Source organism: Solanum lycopersicum, chromosome 6 (assembly GCF_036512215.1).
Source record: "Solanum lycopersicum chromosome 6, SLM_r2.1".
NCBI classification, from domain to species: Eukaryota; Viridiplantae; Streptophyta; class Magnoliopsida; order Solanales; family Solanaceae; genus Solanum; species Solanum lycopersicum.
This window is the reverse complement of record NC_090805.1, coordinates 45,794,134-45,813,343: the sequence shown is the minus strand read 5'-3', so window position 1 is coordinate 45,813,343 and position 19,210 is coordinate 45,794,134. Positions and strand designations below refer to the sequence as shown.

General features: G+C 33.7%; 3 protein-coding genes across 4 annotated transcripts; 2 read left to right on the top strand and 1 right to left on the bottom strand.

The window, feature by feature from the left end:
• Positions 1–2,948: 2,948 nt before the first annotated feature.
• LOC101260058 (uncharacterized) lies at positions 2,949–8,323 on the top strand. 2 transcript variants are annotated; one of them, XM_004242130.5, is made up of 4 exons: positions 2,949–3,340; positions 5,096–5,333; positions 5,820–6,492; positions 6,714–8,323. In XM_004242130.5, exons 2-4 carry the CDS (start codon positions 5,109–5,111, stop codon positions 8,186–8,188), a joined length of 2,373 nt encoding a protein of 790 aa, XP_004242178.1. In that variant the 5' UTR covers positions 2,949–3,340; positions 5,096–5,108; the 3' UTR covers positions 8,189–8,323. The 2 variants fall into 2 exon arrangements, with proteins under 2 accessions (XP_004242178.1, XP_010322573.1); XM_010324271.4 differs by having other exon boundaries at positions 2,949–3,357.
• A 626-nt stretch (positions 8,324–8,949) lies between these two features.
• On the top strand, positions 8,950–12,083 carry LOC101256888 (uncharacterized). Its single transcript, XM_004241542.5, has 3 exons — positions 8,950–9,042; positions 10,005–10,068; positions 10,173–12,083. Exon 3 carries the CDS (start codon positions 10,209–10,211, stop codon positions 11,673–11,675), a length of 1,467 nt encoding a protein of 488 aa, XP_004241590.1. The 5' UTR covers positions 8,950–9,042; positions 10,005–10,068; positions 10,173–10,208; the 3' UTR covers positions 11,676–12,083.
• Positions 12,084–12,091: 8 nt separating this feature from the next.
• On the bottom strand, positions 12,092–15,682 carry LYK14 (lysM domain receptor-like kinase). The gene is given in 10 exon segments (XM_019214319.3): positions 12,092–12,431; positions 12,539–12,637; positions 12,909–13,047; positions 13,189–13,286; positions 13,390–13,541; positions 13,768–13,873; positions 13,954–14,043; positions 14,138–14,277; positions 14,377–14,584; positions 15,014–15,682. Coding segments are annotated over 10 exon segments (1,866 nt in total). The 3' UTR covers positions 12,092–12,266.
• Positions 15,683–19,210: the final 3,528 nt, after the last annotated feature.

Genomic DNA, 19,210 nt, shown 5'->3' with positions numbered 1-19,210 from the left:
AAAGAAAAATTTGAGAAAGAGTTTTAATCAATATTTGAGCAAAAGTATTAAGCGGACTAAGTATTTCTCGAATATTTCATTTTTACATGAAGAAAGAGAATATTATTTTTGAAAAATTAAAGAGAAACTTTAATTTTAAACGAGTTTGTGAGTTCATAAATATTACGGAGTAGTTACCTCTTTTTAAGAGGATAGTTTGAACAATTACCGCAAACTAGAGAAAGATTATGTTTTATACATTTGAGCATGGGTATATATATATATATATATTATTGAGAGTAGTATTGAGCATCAATAAAGGAATGAGTTCAGACAACTCGAAATCCTAATAAACCATGTACGCCAACATGACTAAACGAACATACTTTTTAGATGAATCTTTAGTGCCTTCAGGTAGAGCTTAGTGGATTCACTTAGCTAAGGTGTTTTATACCCTAGCAAAGTATAGAATAGTTCTGACAGCATAAGCGAGACGATGTATCGTTACGAAACTCATAATGATGATTGACGGTTAGAGAATCTCTCAGATAGAGTTAAATGTGTATTTTTATCATATCACTTAATACGTTAAGTTCAAAGACGAGTAAGTATTTTTGTAAAGTTTTAATGATTTCATTTTTTATTTCTTTACATTCAATTGAGTATGTACCTATATCCATTACAGTCCTTTCATCCATTTTTTTGTTATTCAGCTATATTACATACTCGTACATTCAATGTGTTGATGTCATTCAACCTGTATCATCAAACGATACAAATACATGCTTTTAGGAACCTCAACAAGAGTTTGTTAAGATCACTTCATTCATTCATCAGCTTTCGAGTGAGGTCTCTTTGCTTTCGGGTGACTCCAGTTTTATGAATTGTTCGTATTAGTAGCATTTTGAGTAGTCATAGGTCTTGTCCTGACACTCGTCTATATATATTAGGAGCTTTATAGATAGATAGTTTTGGAGTCTTTCTGTTTCATATGTTTTATTTAAAACTTATGTTTCATACTTTGTATATTCAGAGAGTTTTGAGATTTAACTATTAATTTAACATTTTTTTTTGGGTTGATGCTTGTGTATGCATGAATTAGTCTTCCACTTATAGTTAGACATGATAAGAGTTCATTAGGGAGCCAGTAACGATACTCGAGTGTCAGCCACGTTTAGGGTGTAGGCTCAAATCGTGACATCTCGTAATTATCAAATTCGATAAGTTTGACAGGAATTATCACAGAATTTGAAGTATCTTAGGGACCTCTGAAACAAGGATGACTATAATCAATCTTCTTTGTCGTCATGTATCGAATCTTAACAATTTGAAGTGTACATAAAAAATAAACAAAATGAAATTCTAATACATCCAATGTCATTGGCTCTGATACTATGTCAGAAGTGAATTATGAAGCAAGTTTGAAATAAAGAAAATCAGTTAAGAACGAAGTAAAAAATAAAATTTGTGTATTGGAAATATCTTCGCTTGTCGTTTTAACCGTACGTCATCTCCTCTATTTATGGAGGTGTGTAATTGATACAAAATATTTGATCCGCTAAACTGTTCATTAACCGTATCCTGACAAACTAATTAACGATCAACCGATCAGCCATGTTAGTAACTAACTAGCCACGTAGATAACTAACGTATCCTAACGAACTAACGACTAACGACTAACGAATCAGTCATGATAGTAACGAACTAGCCGCGTGTATAACTAACTAATCCACATGTTAAAATAATCACATTATATTTCAATAATATACTTACTGTTTTATTATTTGCTCGACTTTAAATTTGGTTGTCATATTTTTCTTTTTAATCCATTTATAAAATAAATCTTTTTTTCCTTTTTGATCATGATTTAATTTGAACTTTTCACATAATATGTTTTAAATTACAAAATTAATGAAAATTTTGATATATTGACATATCTAATTTAAGATTACAATATTTAAAAGTTTCTTTATTTTAATAAACTATGTGTACAAATTAAAATAAGACAAATAAATTAAAATGAATAAATATTTTAATTTTTTTTTGCTGAAATTTAATAATTATTTCTTTATCATGTCAATCCTAACTCGTTATGTCTTGCACTTTGCCATTAACATCACCAACACCAACATTCCCGTAATTATTTTTTCTTTCCTTGATTCTAATGATAATGTACATGAATAAAATATCATAACGTAATGAAGCCAAATTGACTATCCATATTGGGGATTTATAAGGTAGTTTATATATATGGTTGCATACAAATTAACATTTCACTCTCTCTCCTTTTCAATTTTGAATATGTAATAGTATATTGTACTATGTTAGTCATTTAAAATTTTGAGATAAACCAACATTAAATCCTTCTATTCACAACTACTTTCTTGTCGATGATTAAGTTTTCGAATCTTGAATAAAAAATTTATGTTTAGGAAAAACTATTAACAAGAAAATCAATCAATCATTATGACACCCCATATAAGAAATAAATATTTATTTCTTTCATACAATAGATTTTTTATCATCTTTAAAAAGTAATATCTTTTATTTTTAAACTATTTTTCAAATTAATACTATTAACAAGTAAAATAGGAGATAAGTACTGAAAATATTTTTAAATTTTGAGCTAAATCATCAATTCGCTTTCTAACTATTAACAACATCTTTTGTTTGACTAATTAAATTTAGATATAGTATCTTAATTTGCTACATGAGATAACAAGCAATTTCAAACTATTATAGAAACATAAAAATACTGAGAGAAGAGAATTTTGAGCTAAGTTATCAATTTGCTTTCCAACTATTAACAAGTTAAAAACATCTTTTGTTTGACTAATTAAATTTAGATATAGTATCAATTTGCCACATGAAATAACAAGTAATCCTAAACTCTTATAGAAACATAAAGAAAATGAGTGAAAAGAATTTAAGATGTATTTCACAAGATCGAAATATATATAATTATGATATTGGTGAAGGGACAAGGATAGGAGTGAGAATCTAAAAAGTTGATCCATTTTTTCATACACTTGATCACCAAGAAAAATCCAAGAATAGATATAATTGGAGAAGATAGATCCAATGTCTTGACAAATTCCATGCCTCTCTCTTCCCATGTCAGTTACAAGAGTACTAATTATTCTTTTCTCTCTTTTTCCATCTTCCTTTGTACATATAGAGTGGCCCCAGCAGATCCGAAAAGCTCCATTCTTTCCGCATTTTCCCCATGACATTGTACCATCTAATAAGCATCTTTTTCTCCACACCCTTTTCTGTAAAGTTCTACTTCCTCTCTGAGTTTCTTCTACTCTGATGGGTTCTTTTAGATTCCTTTCATGCTAGCAAGGAGCTAGAGCTTGAGGTAATCTTGAATGAGAGGTATATCTTGTTGGGGTTTGTTTTTATCCCAACCTGATGCATTTTAAAGACTTGGGTGTCTGGTAGTTTCTTGGAAGTATGCACTTTGATGATAATCTTGGTGGATTTCTCTTGCTTGTTTTTTTTTTCCTAAGCGGTTACATTTTAAAAACTTGGGTCTTTGCTAATTTCTTGAAATTCTTATCTTTGATGATAATCCTGGTGGATTTCTCTTGCTGGTGTTTGTTTTTTTCCCCAAGCGGTTGCATTTTAAAAACTTGAGTCTTTGGTAATTTCTTGAAATTCTGACCTTTGATGATAATCTTGGTGGATTTCTCTTGCTTTTCTTTTTTCTTTTTCAAGCTGTTAATTGCATCTTTGTTTGTGTATTTTTGCTGTGTTGGTATGTTGGTATGTTGGTGTTGTTTCATCTTCCTGCTCTTCTCTATTTTTGGGTGTTTTTTATCTGTGCTCTTTGTGTGACTGTTGATTCTTTCTGTTGGATCTGTGCATTGTGATTTTTTACCTTTAGTGGTTTTGTTAAGAATCTTTTGTTTCAAGTGCTTTGATTTTCCCTTTCTTTATCTGTATGACTGGTGATGTATGTTCGTTTCTGAGCTTTTGAAATCTAACTTAAAATTCAGACTGGTTCAGCTTGTGTTGATTGTGACCCCAAAGAAGTTCCTCTTCCTCTAGTTGGTTGTTGGATGAGTGGATGTGTGACTTTGTATTGCCAACGGCTAATAATTAACTGAATTCGTTAGCATTTTCAAAATTTTGTTAGTTTCGTAGAGATATCTCATTAGCTCCTTTATCATAAATGCGAACAACTCTGAATTAGGTAGATTGGTCTTCCTGTTCCTTGTGTGAGGCCTTTTGAGAAAAATCGTGCTCAGTTAACCTGAAGTGGACAATTTTGCAGTTCCATTTATGTATCTGTATGACTGGTGACGGTGTTTGTTTCTGAGTTTTGAAATCTAACTCAATAGTCAGATTGGTTCACCTTGTGTTGACTGTGACCCCAAAGAAGTTCTTCTTCCTCTTATTGGTTGTTGGATGAGTGGATGTGTGACTTTGTACTGCCAACAGCTAATAATCAACCGACTTTGTTAGTATTTTTAAAATTTTGTTTGTTTCGTAGAACTATCTCATTTAACTCCTTTGTCGTGATGCAAATGACTCTGAATTAGGTAAATTTTAGTCTTCCTGTTCCTTGTGTGAGGCCTTTTGAGAAAAATCGTGCGCAGTTTACCTTAAGTGGACACTTTCACAGCATCTTCTTTTAGTCTTCCCGTTCCTTGAAATAGTAAGGGCATTGCCTGATGGAAATTTTACTGTAAGATATTGAAGTTGAGGAATAATCCAGTTTCATATGACTAATCTACCTAATTCATAGTCGTTCTCATCACGACAAAGGAGTTAATGAGATAGTTTTACGAATCAAACAAAATTTTGAAAATGCTAATGAATTCTGTTAATTATTAGCTGTTGGTAGTACAAAGTGTTCTTGTTCCTTGTGTGAGGCCTTTTAAGAAAAATCGTGTGCAGTTTACCTAAAGCGGACAATATCGCAGTATCTTCTTTTAGTCTTCCCGTTCCTTTTAAAGTAAGGGCATTGCCTGATGGAAATTTTACTGTAAGATATTGAAGTTGAGGAATAATCCAGTTTTATATGCATGTCCACATTCTATGTTATATTGGGTCATAGGCAGGGGACAAAGAGCAGCACATTCTAACTCTTTGTCGTGTTCTGTCGCAGGGAGGAGGTGATTATGCGGCGGACTAACTATCTTCCAGGACATTACAACCCAACAGATAATGTTGTCAGCCTTACGGGTAATTCACAGTCAATACCCCACAGTGATATCGCCTGCAACAGTAGTAGAGGCTTCCATCTTGCATTTCCTCCGCTTATGGACGAGAGTCAGGATTTAGTTAATGAAAAGGAAATATTGAGACAGACAATGCTCAAACATGATGCGACATTTAGATATCAGGTATATACTATTTTCTGACGATTCAAAATTCTCATCGTCGACTTCCTCTCCCTGTAGGCCGAGCTTCCTTTTCAGCGTGGTCTTTACTTTGGTTAGCCTTTGAAACAGATTATTGCCATCTTGACGCAATATTCAACCAAGTCCTTCAGTTTGTTTCATGTAAATGAATTGCACTTATATATCCTTTCATGTTTCTGAAATTAACTATCCTGATTTATTAACTTATAACTTGCTCTTTCGTGTGGATTACAGTAAACCTTTCATAAATATTACTAGATTTGGCATTTCTACCTATATTTTTTTTTTCTCTTGTGCATTCTGTTTTCTTTTTCTTTCTCCATTCCATTTCATCCTTTGTTTTGAAGACTGTAGTGTATTTGATTGGTTTTGGTCTCGAGCAATGGTGACCTTGGGAGTGCTTCATCACTTGGTGATTCACTTAATTGATCATGATGGAGCAGAAGTTTGAATTTTGTTTTCTTTCAGGTCAGTGAGCTGCATCGCTTATATGGAAGACAAAGGGAATTAATGGATGAGATGAAAAAGAGAGAACTAGTAGAAGATCATATGCACTTGCAAGCATCAAAGGCAAATACTTCTGTGTCTCTGTTTAGGTCTGACATTTCTGAGAAAACCTTTAGGCGCTCAGTTAATCTCACGAGCATTGAACCATATGCACCAAGTAAAGAAATGTTTCAAGATCCCTTTAATTCTGGTGCTGATAAGACGGTGCAACCAGGAGGTGACTGTCTTTCAGGTCAGAACATTTTAAACGAATGCAAGCCATCATCATTGAAGAACGACACGTCAAGGAAGAGAATCTTGGACCTTGAACTTCCAGCGGAAGCCATTAATAATGAATGCAGGGAGCAATTTGAGGAAGAAAATCCTGCTAAAAAGAAAAATAATTTAATCTCAGAACTTCAACCTCAATGTTCTTCGAAAGTCAACCTTGTTGCCTCTGGAAACTCTTCCAGTTCTCCCTCAAGTAGTAGGGGTACCTTTCTTTTGTTTGACCTGAATGAACCTGTACAGCCTTTTGAGTCAGAGTGTCCAAATTTGGCATTTGAATCGAATAACATTCACGAGGAAATCAGGGACAGAGATCTGGATTTATCCGGTATGGCACGTGCAGATTTCTCAACTCTGAATAAAGAAGGTATCCTGAATTTCCCTTGAGATAAGATTCTGATCATAATTTTGAAGATGCCATCATGCTCTTTTTCTTTTATTGTCTTGCAGAGTACCTGATTTTATTTCCTATGTTGCATCTGTTATTAGTTTTTCGTAATGACTGGCTTCTTCATAGGATTACATCCTTCCCATCTAAAAGCTATTTATAGCATTAAGTTTCACAATTTTTACTATATGCACTTTCAGGGAGAGATGAAAGCAACTTGAAGTCGTTTGATGAAGTTTCTTCTGTTGGGAGAGCACTTATTCCATCTAATCAACCAACATCGTTGCCCTTAGAAAATGTAGACAAGATTTATGCTGAAACCACAACTGACAAATCACTGGCGATTTCTTCTTGGAGAGAATTTAAGCAGATTCCTGTTGCAGTACAAGCACTTTCATGCTTTAATAGTGATGCATCATTCAGCAAGAGTACTGAGTCCTCTGTTAGGAATTCTAATCTCACTGCAACGAAGTTAAATGTGGACCTAGGTCCTGTGTCCACTCCAACCTCTGGAAGTTTGACTTCTTGCTTTATGCAGCATGATGCAAGTGATAGTACAGGTGAGCACAGTGCTGCTGTAAAAGAGAACAAGTTTTCAGACTACACAAGTTCTGGGAACGGCATGGACTTGAATTTGACACCTTCTACCAGCTTGTCTGACTGCCAGTCTGCACCCTCCGTCGACATTTCCCAACTTAATTTTCCTGAAGGCAGAAATGTAGAGATACAGAAAAACTCCGAGGTTCCTGACAGTAACATGGTTCCTAATTCTACAGCTGAATATGGAAAATGCACCAGGGATAATCACCTTGTAGGTTCTACAATTGATAGCAAGCTTTCAACAGCTAATAGTTGCATCAACTTAAACTCTTGCATCAAAGAAGACCTTTTGTCATCTAGTCCAAGTGAAGCAACAAAGTCTACTGCAGAAAGAGATCTAAAAGGTCCTGTTAGCCCAGAAAATAAGGAGTGCTCTCCACCCAGAGGAGATTCTCAGGACATTAGTATCAGAACATCAATCGATTTGTCAAGAGGAGGCCATGATGATCCAATCAAGGAACCTGACACTGTTGCAGCTGATACACTTGTTTATATTTCGTCATCTGTGGTTCACAGGTTCTCAAAGAATGCCATTGGTGAACCATCTGAATCCTCCAGCAACTGTCTTCGTAAGCTTGCTGAAGTTGCTACTTCTTTGGAAAGTATTCAAGAGAATGAAGTTGAAGAATCCATGGAAGTCCATTTTAAGCGCGATGTACTTCGTTCAGAAAGGACTGCTTCAAGTCGGATGAAGCTTAATCTGAGAAAGGGGCACATTGATAATAGTCGTAGCTATTTGAAGGTTGCAAAAAAGAAGGGAAAAGGTATTGTGTGTAATCAGACAAGGAGGGGTCAAGCAAGAAGGACAAAGGAGCAGAAGAACCTTCAAACAGATGAAACAAATGTTGCTTCAAAATCTGGTGCATGGAAAAAAACTCCGAGTAGGACGAGTTCCAGAGGCAGGAGACGGTCCAGTGATGAAGAGAGAACAATGTGCTCACTCCTACTGCAGCATACTTTGGACAACAAACATGGGATCACAGGCAGATTTTTGAAAGGCTGGGGGATGACAAAAAAGAGGCAAAGTACTCGGAGAGCTAAGTCTTGTGTGTCTCCTCTTTTCTTAGCTGCTTGAGTAAATTTTAAACTAATGTATTTATAGTACAGGAAGTTGACGGCTAGGCTTTTCTTCTCTTTTTTCTAGTACTGTTGAAGATATTATGTACATATATTTAACCGAGAAGCATATAGAATACTTAAGTTACTCCAATGGAAGTGTCCATATTCAAGTTACCAATGGCATCGACAACCACCCTTTTGTTACAACTTACTTAACATTAGTTTTGGAATGAACAACTTTTTCTTTTTTCTGAGTTTCACAACAAACCCTTAGTTCTTCTTGAAACTAATCTTTTTGTATGTAATTCACGTTGAAAGTATGCATAAGAATAATCTAATGAGTTTATGGTCAATTGACAACCATAAAGAAAAATTTATTAGTTTATGGTTTAAGGCATTCTAGTCTAGTCTTTTGTGTGAATCCTAAGAACTTACTTTAATCGAATTAAATGAGATGTATTCTCACTTTAATCTAGTGAAACATCCGGTACAAATAAATATTTTTTCGCATACATACACATTTATACATAAAAAAAATATTTGGTAATCGCTTGGTTCAGTTTCAAAATGTTCTGATCATCAAACCAACTATGATATTGAATGTTTTGCAGAACTCAAAACGGTTTTATATATGAACTAAATATACAATTAATACATTTTCTATTTTTACTTTCTATGCTAATTGTGATTGTTTTTGTGAAGATTTACTATTTCTATAAAAATATTTAACTCTGCTACAATTACGCTTGTTCTCACATAAATTTATCAATTCTACCAATAAGATCAAAACTTCTTTCTTATTCCCTTCTTTCCACAAAACAAATTTTAACCGATTGTTTGGGGTCCCTCTTCCTTACATCTAAGTAAAAGGTATAATTTTAGCAAAACTTTTTTTTTCTTCTTTCTCTTAACATTTTTTTTCTTTATTTGTTAGTTAAAAGTTTCTTGATTCTTGATTTTAGAATTGAGTTTCTTCTTGATGATCAAAACTTCTTGTTTCTATTCTGAAACCTCAATGGTATGATTTGTTTATAGCCAAATTCATTTTTTCAAATTTTAAAAATTTAAAACTTAATCTGATTTTAAAAGATTGTTGAAGAAGAGTACCTCAATAAGTAGATCTAAATTCTTGGAATATAAGATTGTTCATCTAGCACATTGAAAATGGATATGTTGATTAATTAAGGCTGTTGATAATAGGGAATATCAAATATATGGTGTAATCTTACATGAACAAAACAATGACGATGTCTTTAATGTAATTCTACAAAGTGGGGTATGGAAATCTCACCTGAACAAGCAAGATTATATATTTGATGTCAAGAAATGGAGATGTTGATTAATTTAATGTGACCAAAACATCTGTGCTAGAGTTTATGTTCTCAGCCTCTATGAATGATATAGCCAAATTTGAGCTTTGGGATTTTAAGCTTATTGTTGTTTGAGGGATAAGAATTTGAACTAATCTATTAGGATTAATAAGATGATAAGAGTTCAAGTTCGAGTTCAAGTTGGTGGAATGGACAGATGAAAGCATTAACCGAAAGCTTCTGAAAAGAACATTTTCTTCTTGTTGTTTTATCCTGTTTTTTCCTCGAAAAACTGTTATGAAATAAGTGATAGCATATCCTTTTTCTAGCTTTCCAACTGCTCAATTTCATGTTAGCAACTGTAGGTTATGAATATAGAGGGCACTAAATGTATGTAATTCTCCTTTTGTTGTTATCTGCATTTTATGACAGAATGTTGAGTTAAGTCACACAAGCCATGGATGAAAAAGCATCCCCACCTGATCTTCACCAGTTAACATGTCCTTGTTTCTGTCTATTTAGGACTCCAAACGTGTGAAGTTGACGGTTCAAAAAGCACTCTGGTACTTCTTGCTTTCAGGTTCCGGTGAGTACTCTTGTTTAGCAGTTGGGGAAGTAGCAGAAAATATTCACAGAGATTTTTAGTTGCTTACTCTAAACCCCTCTATATCATGCTGAACATATCTGCAGGGGTGTTGGTTTGCTATTTCATTTCCTTCTCTTACAATGGCTGATGGAATACCTGAAAACCTGGAGAAAATCGAGCCTATAGTAAATCGTGTGAGAAGGAATTCAACCGGAAGTGTAGGCTTTGAAATGGGAGGATACAAGGTCTTGTCACGTTATCTTGACGTTCCAAGAAGTTCATGCCATGATATGTGCAAACATGGTTATGAACATGATTCTCCAACGAAGGCTAAGATTCCTCGGCCCTCAAGAGCAACATTAGGGAAAATCCTAGAAAGGAAGAAAGTACCAGGCTCAACTAAACTACCTTCTGAGATCAGGAGCCAGACAACTTGCCAAGTCAATGGACAGGAAATGCAATCGTCCACCAAAAGATTAGCGCCTTCTGGAAATCAACAAAGTGAGTCCAAGCTTAAGCCTTTGGAAGAAAATGCATCAAGAAGGCATCAAAGAAGATACAGTGACAACTTTATACCAGGGAATTCTTCGAAACTTCAAGAGTCTCTATCAAATGGATCAAGCAGTAGACAAAACCAGAGCTGTAAAATGGAGAAAGACAGTGGATCCTCCGAGCTAAGCAAGAAAAAGAATATTGTTACCTCAACTGTTGCATTGTCTCCAAAATCTTCTGTGAAAAAAGTATCGAGCACAATATCCAGTAACAACTCCCCCAGAAAGGCATCTCAACTTAACAGTAGGACTAGTCTTGCGCCAAGCAGGACTGGGAAAATCAGTCATGAAAATGTGAAAAAGAAGACGTCGCATCTTAGAGAATCAAAGACTAAAAGCAACACTACAGGTAGTTCCCAGGAAAATAGTAAGGCCAAAGAATCCTCTTTGCATAGAGATGGTTCAAAGCGAGGAAAGACAGTGTCTTCATCCCTTTGTTCCCCATCATTTCCACCATCTTCAGGTGGTAGTAACTCGAGAACTATTGACACCACTACCCAGTCATCCGTTTCCTCATCTTCATTGATGTCACCGTCATCAAACTCAGCAAATGAGTCTGCTCACTGTGATGGAACAAGCTCTAGCACCAGTCAAAATGGAACTACAACTCAGAAGCAAAGCACAAAACCTCGGAAAGCTGGACAACTTGGCTTAGAAAAGGAAGATTGCAGTCCTAAACAGCTCAAGTTCAAAAAAGGGAAGACAATTGATATCCAATCTGAGAAATACAGTCCGCGGAAACAAAAGTTGAGGCAAGTCACCATAAAAGATAAGGGCGAAAATGAAAATGGTAATCCAATAGGAAAAGGTTTGAGAAAATCCAATGCTGATGGCCATTCATATGCTGCGAAAGGCGAAGTTGTGACAGTAAATCTTCGATCCAATGGTATAGAGGATTCAAAAGAAACTCCAAGTTTGTTCAACAACGTGATTGAAATTACTGCAAGCAAGCTTGCCAAGACTAGGAGAAGCAAGGTCAAGGCTCTGGTGGGTGCTTTTGAAACTGTAATCTCCCTTCAGGATAAAAAATCCTCTCCAGTAATTGGAAGATCTTAACTTACATTTCTCTTTACAGAAGGAATTTGTCTGCCAGATGCAGGATTCCAAGCAGTAATCTGTATGATAATACTTTGTTACTGTCCTAGTGACTATTACTTTAGGTAGTTGTAGGGATTGATCACTCAAATTTGATTTTTAATCGAGTTAATGAGTGCTTAGAACAGTCTATTCAGAGAAATTTGGTTGAGCTTAAGACATTCTTCGATGAGTAACTCACCCATGTAAAATTTCAGTAGCTGAGGTACTTGTTAGCGTATTAAGTCTTACCATTAAGTATTGGTTTTATTCTGCATAATAGAATAGTCCAGACTTTAAAATTCTTTGTTGAGGATGACACACAGTCATCCTAATTCTTTTATGCCTGTACATATTTGCTCAATAAACAACAGAAATTTCGGAGGATTACTCTGAAGCCAAGTAGAAATCAAAATGTTGTATTTATATTCATGTTTACCAAAACATTCTTTAGCTTTACAAGACTGGAAAAAGAAAATAAGTTCATCAATTAGTAGAACATTGACTGCTGGAAGTAGTAAGATTTGCACTCTATTATAAAAATTAGAGTTTCATGATTTCTTGAAATGCATTTCATCTCCCATTAAAGACTCCACTAAAAACCAAGCTATCGCCTCCTAATGATGCCTCCCACTCTGTGGATGAGATCCTGATTTGAGATAACGAAACAACCACCTCCCGCATTTCTGGTCTGTTAATTGCATTTTCACTTAGACACCACTCTGCAATTTCTGCCATCTGTAGTGTAATGAGAAAATATCAGCTCTAGATGCATAGTCTACTGGCTATCAAAATAGAAGTAGAAGAACTACAGACTTGGACATCAAGAATTTTTAGATTCCAACCTTGTATATATCTTCCATGGGGTAGCATCCCTTGAGATTTTCATCTATAAAAGATTCTAATGCTGAGTCTGGATCCTCGCCTTGGAAAATTTCATGAATCTGGCCATTCAGTTGATACCTTTTTTTGTTAATGGAAGACTACATATAATGCATATAAATTAAAGCTATAACAGGCAAGAAAGTGATCTCCTGACATCCATGCTCTAAGAAATGCATACATCTCACTTATTCTTCATTTTAGGTTCTTCTTTCGTATAAGCAATTTTTAGTATTTCAAGTCATGTTCTAAAATAGAGTCATTTGTTTCCGATGGTCATTCATGTGGTTGTGTTTTATTACTTAATATATCTCTGCTAAATAGTTGACTTACAATAGAGATGAGTGATTTCATCTTGTTTGGATCCCCATTTTCACGAATGAGTGCACGTTTGCCAGTAATTAGTTCTGCAAGAACTACTCCAAATGCAAAAACATCTGTTTTGGTAGTTATCTGCAGCTCTTTTACAGATCTGTAACATATGAGGCATCAGAAGCAAATCTTACAAATTCATCTAATCATATGGTTCTAATAATGCAAGACAATATAGCATTCCATTGTAAAAAAAAAACAAAAAAATGGTTAGCAAGAATGACTAAATGCACATGCTTACTCAGGGGGAAGATATCCTGGTGTTCCAACTAGGCGGGTCGCCAAGAATTCATCTTCATTAGTCCGACCAACTAGTTTTGCCAGGCCAAAATCTGCAACCTATAAAAGAGCACTTTCTTGGATGTATGTTAACTCAAAACTACAAATTTTTTACCAAAGTTTTAGTTCATCATCTATGTACTTGAAGGAGTCAAGAAGGCACCTTAGCTCTCATGGTTTCATCCAGTAGAATGTTACTCGTTTTTATGTCACGGTGAACATACCGAGATTTTGTATGGTCATGGATATACTCGATACCCCTTGCAGTATCTACAGCAATCTGTGTTCTTGTAGTCCAACTTAGAGGCTTATGACCTGGTTCAGAACAAATGGATGTAAGCTAACTAATGATTATGCTTAATTCTTCTTTTTTGACTTTCAAAATCTTAGTTCTTTTTGTCGTTTCTCCAAATTGGTTGAAGCTTCTCAGCATTCCTAAACAGATTTTTCCAGTTTATGATGTCTTTTAACTAGTGGACTGTTATCGCTTAAATTTTATATCAAAATGAGCTTAAGGTTGAATCTACTTGTTATTAAATACCTTTTAGCATTGGTTGATGAAGATGTTCATTGAGAGAACCATTTGGAACATACTCATAGACCAAGTAGAGGTGATCATCCCCACTGGCATATCCCAACAGCTCCACCTACATGATGAACTCTTCATAAATACTGGAGCATCATCGAAGTAAATTGCAGTTTTCAGTTATTAAACCTAATTACTTACCACATTTATGTGATGGATCTTGCATAAGACTTTGAGTTCTGCCATAAACTCCTTGGACTTGTTGGACCTCATCTTTTTTATTGCAACTTCCTAGAATCAGTTTGATAATCGCCTTTTAATTGCGAGGCACAGAAGAATCTGAGTTGGCTTGCGAAAAAATGAAACAAAAGGAAGTGATAGGTACCTGTTTCCCAATCGTCCCATAATACACACTCCCATATCCACCTGCCCCGATAATCCTAGACTCATCAAAATCACTTGTAGCTTCTGCTATTTCCTCAAGACTTTATATTACTGGCCTTTCTGATTCGAAAACTGGCATTTCTGCAGAGTTGAATAAATTGATTGTGTTAATTTTCTGTCATGCAATCTTTTCTTGTTTTACATAAGCTTATCATCATAAATAAATGTCAAACAGTAAACCTTCAGTATGATCTTTATACATGTACTGCTTCTGAAGTGACATGTTTTTTTTTGTACTAAAGCTTTTGGAAACAGCTGCAGCATCCTCCTTGGCGCGTCTCTGCAATCTATTTCTCCTTAGAATAAATACTATCACAGTGCAGATTGAAAGTACTGTCACAGCTGATAATATTCCAACTAATACCATCCATTTGTGTGCTTTGTGATTCTTTCCTGTTGAATGTTGGGTAAAAAATGAAGCAACGAAAAGTCAATTTCTAATAATCAAATAGCCACTGTTTAATGTATATACTATCGAATAACTTCCTGAGTTATTTCCTTTACATTTTATGGAAATCCTTGCTAACCAAGGATGAGATACTGACTATTTAAATGATGAAAAAAACAGAAAATTTCTAATAGGAGATGATCTAATTCGCCAACAGTCTGGAGACACTTATAAGCAAGCTATCTTCTTTCATGACTTGATTTCTCAGATGGTCACTCAGCTAATTCATAAAATCACTTTTTTCGATGTTGAAGGAAAATGGAATCAAGAAGAAAGTTGACTGTCTGAGAAATCAATATGATGATCTAATCGTTTAGTCAACATAGTAATACATAGTTGATGAGATAAAAAAGAGAAAAATTTCAATACAAGATATAACTTACCGGTACTTGGTAGAGGAACTCCATTTTTGTACATGGGCACATATAATAGCCATCCAACATCTACAAACTGTGGCCTTATCAAATAAGGATTCAAGCTCTCAATATCACTGACTTGAGAAGAAAGTGAATCTCCAATAGTTGACAAAGTATCGTGCTGCTGAACAGTATACGTCACCACAGTCTTTTCTTCATCTTCCACACATCCACATAATAGATGCATAGTTACATTTTCCCCAGCCTTGTAACTTTTATCTTCTCCACCAACTTTCCAAGCCTGTCCACTATAAATGTCATTAGAAACATTTGCAAATGTATCCCCTGACTGCAGATTGTAAATCGTGTCATAGAAATATCCAACAGTACCATTAACATCTTTGCAAGTGCAAGGTACATTTATTAGGTAGTCTTGTCTGTCATCATAGCTAATCGGCTCGATTGCTGATGCATTGACAGAGTAAAAAAAGGTGATATTCTGTTTTGAGAGACTGTTGTGCTGATAGAGTAAAGCATTGCACGTCTTGATGTGATCGGAACATGGAAAAGGGTGGATGTTAGTTAACTGAGTTGGTATAGCAGAAGTAATATTTGTTATGATCTTAGGGAAAATCAGAGGAAATAGGAAGTAAAAAATGAGGATACAACACCAAGAAGCCATAAGCCTTGGCATGAAAATAAACTCTGCCTTAGCTTGTGAAATAAAAGGAAAGAATATCAGGTCATGAAAATCATGATATTCTGATAGAGCATTTCCTCTTTGTCAGATCCTCTTTGTTGTTTTGTTTGTTGACATATACAGTAATATAAACATAATGCCACTTTGTCATAGCCTCATGCGGAAACGTAGGGTAAGACTGGGTACCATAGACATCCTGCACATATCGGGAGGTTAAGTGTCATAGACATCCTGCACATATCGGGAGGTTAAGTGTGTTTTCCATATATGAAACATATAGCAGTATTATATCATATTGTATTTTACAATGCTTCTGCATCAGTTGGAACCTTTGGTTTTTACTGTTTACAATGCATACTAGCCGATTTTTACAATGCAGCAAATGAAGATACCTGGACTCTAGTAGTAATGTTAGTGCTACTCTAATATATACTACTCCCTCAATTTTAATTTATTTATCTGGTTTTAACTTGACACGAACACGGCTTTTAAGTAAGTAAAAAATATTCTTGTATCTTGTGTCTTAAACTAAAAAGGAAGAGACATTATTTTTTAAACAAACTAAAAATTTAGAGACAAACGAATTGAAACGGATGAAATATATCTTTTTTTTGCTCCATAAAAAAATTGCATTTCAATGCAAAATTTGCAAGCTGTTTAAACCAATGCAGTAGAGGTGGAGTTTCCTAGTGTGAAGCCATTTCTCTAGGTAACCCTTTTGAAGTTTTAAATCATTTAGAATTGGATATAACATTTAATGGAAATGAAAATTATGTCACTAATCTTTAAGATTAGCTGTTGTACAACTACAAATAGGAAAGGTTATACATTTTAAAGTGATTCAACGCTGGCAAATTTTACTAAATCAATTGTTTTTGCTCAAATCATGTATATATGTATAGGGAAAAAAATTGTAAACGACACACATAATACTTATCCACGATAAATATATCACATGTCATTATCACCACCACTTATTTGCAATATATTAATGAAGTAATAATGGTAGTCAAAACATAAGTATTACTCATAAATTAAAATTGGTGCAGGCGATGCAAATTAAGTGTATCACGTACGACTAATCAGCCGGCCACTAATTATGATACATGTTATACTATATATTATCTATCTTATTTGGAGTCTAGTTCTTATTTAGGTTGTTTTTATGTTCAAAAAGATATTGAATTTCTACCTATTTTTAAATGTAATTATGTGTAGTTTAATTTAACATGTGATAACAATTTAGTTACGGAAGATCAAATATGATCAGTCTAATAGTGAGAACATTATACTATATAGATAGCTTAAATATTTTCTTTTACGTATATATACCTAAAATATATATATGTGACATGGAGATTTATTTTGTCTCTGTAAAGTAAAATGTGTGTTTTATTCTCGTTATATTTTCCTGATCACCAAATTTTACACTTGGTACAATAGGGGAAAAAACCAATATTAATCTTCTTAATTTAGTAATGCATTCGACAAATAATAATTATTGATGTGCATCAACAAGGGCAGAGCTAGAAGTCCGTATACGAGTTCTCTTGGATCAATAATTTTTGTTCGAATAGCTTTTTTGTTTAAAAAATTTTATTAAATATATATAAATACTAAGTTTAGATTCTATTATTAACTCCTAAAATCATCTTTATAAAATTTAGAATCCATAGCAAATTTTCGATGGGCTAAGAGCAAAATGGGCCCAAAAGTTTCACTAAGAAAACGCGCAAAATAAAATAAAATTGTGGTGCAACTGCAATACATTCGTGATGAAAAATAATCCTCCCTTTTATAATACTAGTGTGATTCTATCGTAGCATTAATCCAAGAGGAAAATTAGATAAAATAATAAATTATTAATTAAATTAAATGTTATAGATATAATTTATTTTATTTGTAATTCGCAACAAATGTCTTTTTTTTGTCATCTGATTCGGTGTACAATTAGCCATTTTCAGTATACAAATATATAAAATGCATTTGTGTTTGTATAAAGCGAGAGAAAAATGTATATACAAATACAAATGTTTTCGTCCTATACACTTATAATTATACAAAATACAAATTTTATAATGCACAATACAATGTATAAGTCAATTTATACAAAACTGAACAATTTGTATAAAATTGGATGTATCTAGCGAATTACACAAATCAAAAGCTCCATAACAAACATAAAATTTGCTATGGAACGCAATTATGCAAACTATAGCTATAACATACAAATATAATTTTTATATTTGATATATGTAAAAGTTACCCTTAATTCAATCCGAAAGAAAAATCGGATCAAACTAATTCTAACAATAGACATTCATCAGGTCCTTTAAAAAAATTAATTTTTTTTTTAATTGAGTGATTCTTCGATTATTTTATCGAAAAATGTATAAACGGATGTCCATCAATTTCTATCATTCGATAAATGATGTTTTTTTAACTAGTGAAAACTACTAAAGGAACCCAACAAGCGTGTACCAATGATATATATGATGATTCATCTTGAAAAGTCTTTGAAAGAGATTTATCATCAAGTTGCTATTGGACATGCATATAGAATATTGTAAAGCATATATGGTAAAGAAAACAATTGTCCTTCCTTTACAATGATACACAAATGTAACTCCAATGTCCATTTCTATTTGGTCCAGCCTATGACAAATTAAGATACAAAATGGTCCAGCAATCATTAAAAGGCCTTAATTTCTCTAAGCTTCTTGTAATTTAATACATACATGTAGGGACAAAGACTTTGTTGCAATATTCAACTCTTATCATTTATAGAATTTCCCACCAATCATTTTTATCCAACCTCTCAACATTTTTATTTGTGTTATCGTAGACATTGAAAATTTGTGAGTTTTTACAAGACGTGTTCAATTCTAGTTGAAACTTTATAAAATGTATTAGATTTCAATTGAAAATCTTAGAGGCTGTTCTAACCCTTTAACCCTTAGGATATGAATGTATCGTACTGTCTTAATGAAACATCTCGAATATTTTGCAAATTTATGAAATATTCACAAAGTAATTAAATTTAAATAATCATAGTTTGAGGAATATGCCATCACTAACAATCCTTGAATCATGGATAAATCTTACTAGAGAAGAATTAAGGGAGGAATAAAATTGTAACACTCATATTTAAAATCAATAAAATGATTATTGCGATATTTTTCTATCTTGATTTTTTTTTTTTGATTCGGATATTATTGTCAACAGTCATTTTCGCTTTACGAGTGTCCTTTTATTTATTTATAGAGCTAAATTATATTAGATTTTTAATTTTGTATTTAGATATTTAAAAACTATATAAAAGATACTGTATCAATATGAATATGACATATCCATGTAATTTAACTCTCGTGAAAACAAAATGTGACTAGTCAAAATACATGTAATTTAACTCTTGAAAAAAAATATGACAAATAAAAGTAAACGGAGAGAGTAGTATGAAGGTCCGCTGCTTCATGTAGAACCCACACGAAATCTTTTTGAGATCATCCA